Source organism: Salmo trutta, chromosome 20, assembly GCF_901001165.1.
Source record: "Salmo trutta chromosome 20, fSalTru1.1, whole genome shotgun sequence".
Taxonomy (NCBI): Eukaryota; Metazoa; Chordata; class Actinopteri; order Salmoniformes; family Salmonidae; genus Salmo; species Salmo trutta.
The window spans coordinates 52,460,146-52,472,103 of NC_042976.1; the positions used below are offsets into that span (position 1 = coordinate 52,460,146).

At 42.6% G+C, this 11,958-nt stretch overlaps 1 protein-coding gene across 1 annotated transcript; it reads left to right on the forward strand.

Moving 5' to 3' along the window:
* Nucleotides 1-563: 563 nt before the first annotated feature.
* Nucleotides 564-5,494, forward strand: zic5 (zic family member 5 (odd-paired homolog, Drosophila)). The gene is made up of 2 exons (XM_029703664.1): nt 564-1,799; nt 3,755-5,494. Exons 1-2 carry the CDS (start codon nt 737-739, stop codon nt 4,192-4,194), a joined length of 1,503 nt encoding a protein of 500 aa, XP_029559524.1. The 5' UTR covers nt 564-736; the 3' UTR covers nt 4,195-5,494.
* Nucleotides 5,495-11,958: the final 6,464 nt, after the last annotated feature.

An 11,958-nucleotide genomic window follows, 5' to 3' on the forward strand; every position in this document is an offset into this window, starting at 1 on the left:
AATAATTACTAATTAAAATAGCGACTTTGAAGTGTTGTGGACATTTCAGCTTTCGCTATGGCCATTAGTCTTGGAAACTAAATAAATTGTTCGAGACCATGGCTTTAAAAGTATTTGATTGGCTAAATGTCTCCATTATTATTGATGTGTATGTATTTAATTTGACCTGAATAAAAGTGCATATAGCCTACTTGAGTTATGGTGATAAGAATGTATTTTATTTAAAATGATGTTTTCTACATTGGGGTTACACCCCTAAAGAAAAAGACGAACAAGAAGAGACAAACGCTGTATAGTCATTTCTAATACTGTAGACGTCCTAAATTTCTTCCACGTGCGTCAGCCCCGGGTAAACACCATTCCGCATAAACTGATTTGCTGGTAACTTTGTGTGTAAAACTTTTTGGAATCAACAGCGATAAAGAGAGCGAGGGGGCGGAACCCCGCTGAGCACTTGCGCTGAACGACAGCCAATCGCTTCGTTCTCTTAACTGCCAGTCACCGAAATCCATCCAATACCCGCAGTGCCATTTCTGAACTGTATTCCCTACTGTGTCCTCCAACTGTTGTATGTTCTGTCAATCGCTTGAGGACTGAGTGGGAAAAGGAACAAGCAGAGTTAGAGGCAGGACAAAAGAAGTTATATAGTTCGCTTATATACATATATTTTAATGTTTTAGAAAATCGTGATGGCGGGGGAGAAACAATAGCGGTGGATGGACTTGACAGTGTAGTTATGGAGCCCCCTTTGAGCAAGAGGAATCCGGCGATAAGATTAGCGGATTTGGCAGCGACTCAACCTCTTCCTCATCAGAATATGACAGGCTTCCCGGGGCTAGGGGTGCATCACCCTCACTCCCACCATGCCCACCACCACCCTGGGGAGATGGGCAACGACCCCGGAGTGGCACTCACTCCATTTGGACCCGAGCACATGGCACAGACAAACGCTCTCAAACTTAGCCCCTCTCAGCATATTCAGAGCCATCACGAAGCCCAGACCGCTGCAACGGCAGCATCCTTCACTTCTGCTCAGACCACAGTAGGTTTCCCCGTGGCTCCTCACCCCCACTCAGGCTACTCTAGCAGCAGGGACTACATCCTCAGGAGAGAACTCTCAGCCTCGGCTATGCATGCACTTGGCGACCAGCATAGTTCCGCCTCCTCCCCTCATCACCATGGCATGTTCATCGCACCAACAGGTGCTTATGGGCACGCCGAGACTGGTGCCCATCCACTTTTCTCTGGACTCCACGACCAAGCGGCCCCAGGTGCCCACCACCACCACCACCATGCCCTCAACGGGCAGATGCGTCTGGGTCTACCGGGGGACATTTACGGCAGGCCAGAGCACTTTGGCCACAGGCCCGAGCACTATGGACCATCTTCTATCCACAGCTACAACTCCATGAACCTCAATGTGAACATCGCTTCTGCTCCTCACGGAGCTGCGGGGGCATTTTTGAGATACATGAGGCAGCCCATCAAGCAAGAGTTAATCTGCAAATGGATTGAACAGGATGAAACTTCAAAGAAGCCCTGCTCCAAAACTTACAGCACCATGCACGAGCTGGTCAACCATGTCACGGTGGAGCACGTCGGGGGACCGGAGCAAGCCAGTCATGTCTGCTTCTGGGAGGAATGTCCGCGGGAGGGGAAAGCTTTTAAGGCGAAATACAAACTGATAAACCACATCCGAGTTCACACGGGAGAGAAACCATTCCCTTGCCCTTTCCCCGGCTGCGGAAAAGTTTTCGCTCGCTCGGAAAATCTAAAGATTCACAAAAGGACACACACAGGTCAGTGAAAGTGTGCAGAATTATTTTAGAACTGCATTAAAAAACAGAAATTGATCTCTTGAATGAAAGCAGACGCTTTGAAAATGTTAAAGACACTTGTTTGTCATAGACAAGAAAATGTATATTGTGAAAAGCTTTCATTTGAATTGCTGGCGGGCATGGGGTGAGCATGCGTAAAAGTAACAAGAACGAGATTTAATCGAATAAAATTATGAATTATGGTCAAGCCAAGGCATCACGTGATTCAATGTACAGTAATAACTTTCTGAAAGATAGCTATTTACTCGAAGAGACGTGGAAACTAGAGGTGGGGGATTATGCCATATGGTTCTAGTTATTAGTCCGTATGACGTTTACGCCATTATGGGTCATGTTAGCGCTATGTTGATTTATCGACTATTCACAGCAGAAGCAACCATCACTTCAATCTCTAGTACGGATTTTATACTTTAGAAGACCAGGTGAAAATTAAACCATTTATTTGGGGGGGGAACGTTGTAACAGTTTTATACTATTGTGTTATAGGCTGATGGTAACCTATTTGAATCTTGACCCATAATAATTTCAGGCTGACCAAAGGAAAACAACAAAGTGAAAAAGGGTCACTGGGGCTGGCTTTTCTTCCAAAATGATATACAGTAGCCTAGTACTTGTCCTTAGAGGCCGACCATAGCAATGGCGTTAGTCAGTCTTAACACTTGTAGTATGATGCAATACAGTACGCAGCGGCACGCATGCTATGTTACCGAGTAGCCTGCAAAGCAGACCCAATGTTCCACCTTATAACTCACACGGCGACTACGTAAGTGAGACAAGTGTATCATTGAGGGCTGGCCTGTTTGGACAGCAAGTGGCTCCCAAGACTGGACTGACGCGAAAAACAGCACGGCAATCAGATCATGTCAGTGTCTTTGGTAGTAAGTGAGGAGGGAGACAAGAGCAGAGCCCACTGAAACTGTCATGATGCACCATCAAGCCTTTGGGGATTTGGGGATTACTTAGTAACAGCTAGCAAGAGAAGCCCCTTTTCCGTGCAGACTCAAGATTGTGGCAATAACACGTTTTTCTAAAGTACAAACAAAAACAATACACCCTAGGGGTCGCCCCTACACAGCCTGATGTAAGGCTTTTCTATTTTGAGTTGTCCATCTTATAATCATAACATCATGTTATGCACATTATTCTCAATACAAGCATTACAACATATATGTTTCTCTTTCGCCAAAAGGCAATGATTTAGGACTAACAATGCACTTGTTTCCGCGGCACTTATCACATTGCCAACATTAACCTACATCTGAATGTTTTCGCCTTCTGGCATTCACAACAGTGAGAAAAACAGACGCAATGGGGAAAAAACAGTGCCTCTGTATAGTCTACACGTTTCCCCTGCGCGTTCACGTGTATAGCCCACCGGCCACCCTATGACATGTTCCACGTGCGTCAGTCAGTCAGGAACATTCCTTGTACATGTGGGAGAGGAGTGATGCGGGTGTAGATGTATAATAAATAAGGTATGTCGGACAGGAAGCCCTAGTGGCAGAGTGGGCTGCCACACTGACCATTTTTGGAGTAGCCTTATACTGCGGGAAGTGATATGTTACCCGTTAAGCGGTGGTTTCAATTATGGGCCTACTTTGGGTAGAGCATTTGGGTAGAGCACGTCCATGTTGAATAAGGGTGAAAATTGACGATCCTTTATATAGGTCACATTTAAAGATATTGGCATTGCTGTTTGCTGGGAATATATTGTTTACATTTGATGTCATAACATTGTTTATTATTGGGCCGATCCATTTGGTAACTTTCTTATTCTTCTTGGACTTCGATCAAATGTTTTTATAAAGGCCATTATAAAATGTCATCATTATGTTGTATATTATGTTAAAACACATGCACCCTTTCCTGATATGATATGAGTAGCCTCTAATGCTAAATATCTCCATCTCTTCCAGGGGAGAAGCCTTTCAAGTGCGAGTTTGATGGCTGCGACAGGAAATTCGCCAACAGCAGCGACCGGAAGAAGCACTCACACGTCCACACGAGTGACAAGCCTTACTACTGCAAAGTCAGAGGCTGTGACAAGTCCTACACGCACCCCAGCTCGCTGCGAAAGCACATGAAAGTCCACTGCAAGTCGCCCCCGCCCCCTTCTGCCAACGCTTCATACCATTCCTCTACGAACCCTCTTGGCGCGCCCCTTTCGCCCGCCTCCGAACCGCACAGGAACCGGTCCGCGAACCTCTCGCCTCAGGTTACCAACCTCAATGAGTGGTACGTGTGCCAGGGGAGCGGGGGACCCAACCATCTCCACACCCCCTCCAGCGATGTGCCAACTTCGGACTCGGACGAAGAGGACTCTTTCAGAAATTCAGACCCGAGGACAATGCTCTAATGTTTACAAACAGAACAAATTAAGTTTATTCCCCAAATTGTCTCCCAACTGGTTAGAAGTGTAGTATGAACTACCTGCATGGGGACTGTACTGACTGTAAGCATATAAATGGGACTTTATGGAGCAAGAAATAGCGCCGCGGATGTCAGATGATGATGAAGAACAACTGCCAATAAAACGTGCCCTCTCTGTTCGCTTTCTAAAGAGCTGAATGTATCAACATCTCAACAAGTCTCAATATAGGAAAGCTACAATCACCAGTATTATTTGAGAGAAGGAAATCATATTCATATTCATTTTGAAAGCTTTATTATTCAAATAGGTTATAGAGAGGACCAAGATAAGCCTAAATATACTGAGAACAGAAATACAATGTCACCAGTAAGGATAAGCCTTTGAGAAAACACATGCATACATATGCAGGCTACATTTACATGCCTGCATCGTTTAACACGGATGAATTATGCTTACATTGACATTGTCCATATGATCGCAATCCCTGGCAATGTAACCTGTCTTAATCATCAATGTCCAATCCCAGACAGAAGGCAGAAATAGACGTTGCTCTGCAAAGTACATGAGCCTTATCAACAGCCCAGGAACACTATAATAATGCCTAAACATCCAAGAATGGGGGAGTTGCATTCCATTTTTCTTACGTATATCTCACAGTAGATGCGAGAACTAATGTAGTCTAAACATCCAATTGAATATCGAACACCTGCAGATAGCGACAGACATGTCGCACCCACATGCTAATATTGCTAAGACGCAAGTGTCTTAAAGGGTCCAAACTTAGTTTTAAGATTTAAGACTATGTTTGGATGGACTTTTGTTATATTTAAGAACAATTTAAGACTATATTTTATGCAAAAAAAGACACCAGTTGTACACTAGTTAAAGAGTACGAATAAGTCCTGCGGGACCCTAAATATGTAAACTGACAGGTTTTGTCAATGACGGTCGGATTTGTATATAATTGTACTGATGCTCGTGAATGTTGTTCTTAGTCTTAATTACGAATAATATGTTGTTTTGTACATTGTAATTTATTTGCTGGTATAAATGTTGTACTGGATTTACAGAGACACCAAAGAATAATAATATTAATTTTGGTGAATATGTAATAGACCTACTGATGGTTTTGTTCTGTAAAAGAAAAATAATTATTCTTTACTTGAATAGGCAGTGTATTGTGAAACGTTCCTCTTCTCGCATGCCCTTTGTAGTGACTGTGTTTTTCTATTTGGGGTGCATGGTGCCATTATTTACGATGGATAAAAAGTGATGATGAAACAGCTATGATTGTGCAAACCCTTGATGTTCGTGATCCCGAGTGGCGCAGCGGTCTAAGGCACTGCATTTACAGACCCTGGTTCGATTCCAGGCTGTATCACAACCCGCCGTGATTGGGAGTCCCATAGGCCGGCGCACAATTGGCCCAGCGTCGTCCGGGTTAGGGTTTGGCCAGGCTAGGCCGTCATTGTAAATAATAATTTGTTCTTCACTGACTTGCCTAGTTAAATAAAGGTTCAATAAAAATAAACTGACAGGATGAATTCATTTTAAAGCTTAATAAACACACCAGGCCGTGTTAGTAGTTAATACGTGTATTTTAGTTAACATAACTGTATTGTTTCTTCACAGAATTCATGAGGCCTGTCAGTGTAGGATGTCATTCCTTAGATAAGGATATGCCTACATAATTGACTTGTTTGCATGCAGTAAATGCAACCGTTTTGCTGGTAAACTCAGTTGTAAAGCTATTATCATATTATCATAGCCTACAGATGATCGAAGTAATTGTAGACTACAAACACCTTGCCAAAAAAAAAGCAACTGGCTGGTTGGATACCCTACTCTAATAATCACAGACGTAAACATCAAAGGTTTTGTCAACAAGACACATCAACATTCAACGGGGAGCCCCTCAAACCTGACAAAGATGAAATGCGAGGGAATATGTGAATTGATAATTATTGACAGTTCAATAAAAATTTCACTGGTAACTCACAAAAAAGGGCACAATAAAGGGCTGGTATAAACCAGTCAGGGCTAATGGAGAAAAGTATAGCCCTTAATGGTGTTGTCTGAAAGGCGGGACAGGACAAGGCAACCGAGCCATGAATCATTAATTGAAAAAATAAAATATAAAAGATATCAATATGTAGGACCTTGTATAAACTACATAAAACAAGTCCCCCTTCTTATTTCCTCCATTAAAACGCGCAACCTCACTTTCAAAGTCGGCCCTGTCCAGAATTAAAATTGACCAACCCGAGTCCTGCACAACTTCAAAGGCCTGCTATACTTCTGAGCGGAAGGCCCGCCGCTTTGACACTCTTCATGGTGCGTTACGATTTCTACAGCAATTGGGGAGCGAGACGCTCACATTTGAATATGTCTGGTAAAAACCCACTAACTGCCACTAAATGGACTATCATCAAAGCGCACAGTGCACCTTCTCCCCGAACAACGTCATGTGTCGACAAAGATAGGCCTAGCTGGCCTATATTGTTGACAGAAAATGAAATAGGCCTACAGGGACAGAATTGTTTTGCCATTTTTATGTGATAATGTATGGTAGTATAGGCTAGGCAAATAATAGGCAAAGGTGATTTTATACATGCAGTCATACAACAGACACAGGTGAAATTGAATTGTCTTAAAACAGTGTGCCAATTACGCACGAATGAAATGAGTGAAATAGTAGAATACATTATTCATATGTCTTTGCGCTCCATAAGTCACATTTGTAAGAGAGTGTTAAAAAATAGTCTTTATTTATCCCATAGCATGAGGTGGCCTCTTGAGTCTGGTTTCTGTGTCATGTAGAACAAGCTGCAAAAACAGAATGCAAGCAACAGAAACACACAAACAAGCACCTTTTTGAAACGTTTGTTGTCAATTTTCACCTCTCATACTTTTTCTCCTGCTTTGTCTCCAAATAGTTTTTATTCCCTCTTTATGTAAGCTAATCAAGTTTTATTGAATACAAGCAGTGTTCTGACGTTTCTCCTTTTGGCAATAAACCTTTATTTGGACTGAATCCACTTCTATTTATTTAAAACAAGTGCTCCGTGAATGTTGCAAAATAAACACGATGAAAAATAACCAAAGCGATAGATCCCTCCGCCCGATGGGACTTAATGAAAAGGAGTGAAGCAGTCACCATCAATGAGAAACGCTTTGAAGTAGAACTTATTATCTGAGGAATACTTTTGGGTTGTCCTAACGACAGCAGTGAATGGGAAAGGCTCTCTCCTTTGTCAGCGATTTGTTCTCCTTTAGTGGGATGCCGGTGGAAATCACTTACATGGGCCACCTTACCATGCTGCCTGCAAATCAGTAACCGGCTGAGTCAGACATGCAGACGCCACTTTGGCAAGGACAAAGCAAAAGTCGCAGGAAAAACGTCTCTCGTTCTCTTTCATTTTTTCCTTTATATGGGCTGAATGATAATTTTGGAGACAACAGTAGAACCAAAACAAATGCTGTCTTGTCAGATTTAACAAGAATTACCCATCTTTCTGAAGTTGAGCACAAAGAGCATAAATGAAATGGTTTGTGGTCTAGTCATTAAAACTACTACGAGTGATAGGTTTGTTGACTATAATATAAATAATAATGGTTAGGCCTACCTGGAGAAAATCGTACCCTTGAAAAAAATGGATGGCCCTCCCTTCAGCAAAATATATTCTCACTAAACCCTCCCCGAAGGCTTGAAGAAAAATAAAACAGGTGACCCTCCCCTATACAAAAAATATAATTAGGTGGATAGCAGAGAACATGACTACGGTTTACCCTCACTTCTAGGACAGACCATGGCCTTGTTTCTAGTTGCGATGTAACCTAAGCTTTACTATAATGTACCAGATGCATCGTTGTTTCCCAATCAAGCACGTAGCGGGAACCTTCGCTAAGTGCATTTTTAAACTATGTTGATGCATACTGATAGGATCAAAAGAAAAGCAGCGCTGCTCTTAGACCAGCTTTATCTATTCAAATGTTACCTTAACATTATAATTATTCCACAATACTGACGGATCAGCTCCTAGAGAGATATTACCACCTATGGCTGCAAATGGGCTATTGAGGAGGCTTATTAATAATGCACTAAATCACAGATTGGGCACATCACTGCGCACATGTTGTCACACATCATGAAACACATTGAGGCAAGAATTACAGACAGTAGCCTAGAATTAGGTAAATAGATTTCAATTCAGTTAACATACAAATTATTTCAATGTTATTTAAATTTATAGGCCTATGTAGCCTAATGTATTAATCTTTTGCAGTCATCTCCGTATTCATTTGGAACATTGTTTTATTCTTTACTGTTATTGTTTGTAACAATTGCAAAGATATTGGCCACTTTATAGACTATTTGTACTCAACTTCTAGAAACGTATTCTTAGGATATACTACATATTCTATCGACATACTGTCCACAATGACTATACATCCTATCACACACACACACACACACACACACACACACACACACACACACACACACACACACACACACACACACACACACACACACACACACACACACACACACGTATATATACAGTACCAGTCAAAAGTTTTGACACACCTAGTCATTCAAGGGTTTTTCTTAATATTTTGTACTATTTTCTACATTGTAGAATAATAGTGAATATATCAAAACTATGAAATAACATATATGGAATCATCTAGTGACCAAAAAAGTGTTAAACAATTAAAAGTATATTTTAGATTCTTCAAAGTAGCCACCCTTTGCCTTGATGACAGCTTTGCACACTCTTGGCATTCTCTCAACCAGATTCATGAAGTAGTCATCTGGAATGCATTTCAATTAACAGATGTGCTTTTTAAAAATTAATTTGTGGAATTTCTTTCCTTATTAATGCGTTTGAGCCAATTAGTTGTGTTGTGACAAGGTAAGGTTGGTATGCAGAAGATAGCCCTATTTGTTAAAAGACCAAGTCCATATTATGGCAAGAACAGCTTAAATAAGCAAAGAGAAATGACAGACATTCATTGCTTTAGGACATGAAGGTCAGTCAATAAGGAACATTTTAAGAACTTTGAAAGTTTCTTCAAGTACAGTCGCAAAAACCATGAAGCGTTAAGATGAAACTGGCTCTCATGAGGGCCGCCACAGGAAAAGAAGACCCAGAGTTATCTCTGCTGCAGAGGATCAATTCATTAGAGTTACCAGCCTCAGGAAATGGCAATTAACTGCACCTCAGATGGCGACCTGGCCAAGATAAAGCAAAGCAGTGCGACAAAAAACAACAACACAGAGTTGCACATGGGATAAACAAAAGTAAAGTCAATTACACAATAGAAAAATGTATGCACAGTCTGTGCAAATGGAGCAAGGAGGTAAGGCAATAAATAGGCCAATAGTAGCGAAGTAATTACAATTTAGCAAATGAACACTGGAGTGATAGATGTGCAGAAGATGACGTGCAAGTAGAAATACTGGTGTGCAAAAGAGCAAACAAAGTAAATAAAAACAATATGGGGATGAGGTAGGTAGTTGGATGGGTTATTTACAGATGGGCTGTGTACAGCTGCAGCGATCGATAAGCTGCTCAGATAGCTGATGCTTAAAGTTAGTGAGGGAGATATGTCTCCAACTTCAGCGATTTTTGCAATTCGTTCCAGTCATTGGCAGCAGAGAACTGGAAGGAAAGGCGCCCAAACGAGGTGTTGGCTTTGGGGATGACCAGTGAGATATACCTGCTGGAGCGCGTGCTATGGGTGGGTGTTGTTATGGTGACTAGTGAGCTGAGATAAGGCGGAGCTTTACCTAGCAAGACTTATAGATGACCTGGAGCCAGTGAGTCTGGCGACAAATATGTAGCGAGGGCCAGCCGACGAGCGCATACAGGTCGCAGTGGTGGGTGGTATACAGGGCTTTAGTGACAAAATGGATGGCACTGTGATAGACTGCATCCAGTTTGCTGAGTAGAGTGTTGGAGGTTATTTTGTAGATGACATCGCCGAAGTCGAGGATCGGTAGGATAGTCAGTTTTACGAGGGCATGTTTGGCAGCGTGAGTGAAGGAGGCTTTGTTGCGAAATAGGAAGCTGATTCTATATTTAATTTTGGATTGGAGATGCTTAATGTGAGTCTGGAAGGAGAGTTTACAGTCTAGCCAGACACCTAGGTATTTGTAGTTGCCCACATATTCTAAGTCAGAACCGGCCAGAGTAGTGATGCTAGTCTCGGGCAGCGATCGATTGAAGAGCATGCATTTAGTTTTACTAGTGCCTTCCCTGTGGCTCAGTTGGTAGAGCATGGTGTGTGCAACGCCAGGGTTGTGGGTTCGATTCCCACGGGGGGCCAGTACAAAAAAAAGCATGAAATTAAACGTATGAAATGTATGCATTCATTACTGTAAGTTGCTCTGGATAAGAGCGTCTGCTAAATGACTAAAATGTAAAATGTTTAAGAGCAGTTGGAGGCCACAGAAGAAGTGTTGTATGGCATTGAAGCTCGTTTGGAGGTTTGTTAACACAGTGTCCAAAGAAGGGCCAGATGTATACAGAATGGTGTCGTCTTGGTAGAGGTGCATCAAGGAATCACCCGCAGCAAGAGCAACTTCATTGATATATACAGAGAAAAGAGTCGGCACGAGAATTGAACCCTGTGGTACCCCCATAGAGACTACCAGAGGTCTGGACAACAGACCCTCAGATTTGACACACTGAACTCTATCTGATAAGTAGTTGGTGAACCAGGCAATGCAGTCATTTGAGAAACCAAGGCTGTTGAGTCTGCCGATAAGAATACGGTGATTGGCAGAGTCGAAAGCCTTGGCCAGGTCGATGAAGACGGCTGCACAGTACTGTCTTCTACTGATGGCGGTTATGATATCGTTTTCTACCTTGAGCATGGCTGAGGTGCACCCGTGACCAGCTCGGAAACCGGATTGCACAGCAGAGAAGGTATGGTTAGATTCAAAATGGTCAGTGATCTGTTTGTTAACTTGGCTTTCGAAGACTTTAGAAAGCCAGGGCAGGATGGATATAGGTCTGTAACAGTTTGGGTCTAGATTGTCACCCCCTTTGAAGATGGGGACGACCGCAGCAGATTTCCAATCTTTAGGAATCTCGGATGACACGAAAGAGAGGTTGAACAGACTAATAATAGGGGTTGCAACAATGGTGGCAGATGATTTTAGAAAGAGAGGGTCCAGAGTATCTAACCCAGCTGATTTGTACTTGTCCAGGTTGTGTAGCTCTTTCAGAACATCTGCTATCTGGATTTGGGTGAAGGAGATACTGGGTGGCTTGGCAAGTTGCTGTGGGGGGTGCGTAGCTGTTGGCCGGGGTTGGGGTAGCCAGGAGGAAAGTATGGCCAGCCGTAGAGAAATCCTTATTGAAATTCTTGATTATCGTGGATTTATCGGTGGTGACAGTGTTTCCTAGCCTCAGTGCAGTGGGCAGCTGGGAGGAGGTGATCTTATTCTCTACTAAAGGACATCAATAAGAAGAAGAGACTTGCTTGGGCCAAGAAACACGACCAATGGACATTAGACCGCTGGAAATCTGTCCTTTGGTCTGATGAGTCCAAATTTGAGATTTTTGGTTCCAACCTCTGTGTCATTGTGAGACACAGAATAGGTGAATGGATGATCTCCGCATGTGTGGTTCCCACCATTGAAGCATGGAGGAGGAGGTGTGATGGTATGGTGGTGCTTTGCTGGTGACTCTGTCTGTGATTTATTTCGAATTCAAGGCACACTTAACCAGCATG

Coding starts and splice junctions, on each gene's coding strand:
- zic5 (XM_029703664.1), top strand. CDS start 737: ATGGAGCCCCCTTTGAGCAAGAGGAATCCGGCGATAAGATTAGCGGAT. Junction 1,800..3,754: donor TCACAAAAGGACACACACAG/GTCAGTGAAAGT, acceptor CATCTCTTCCAG/GGGAGAAGCCTTTCAAGTGC.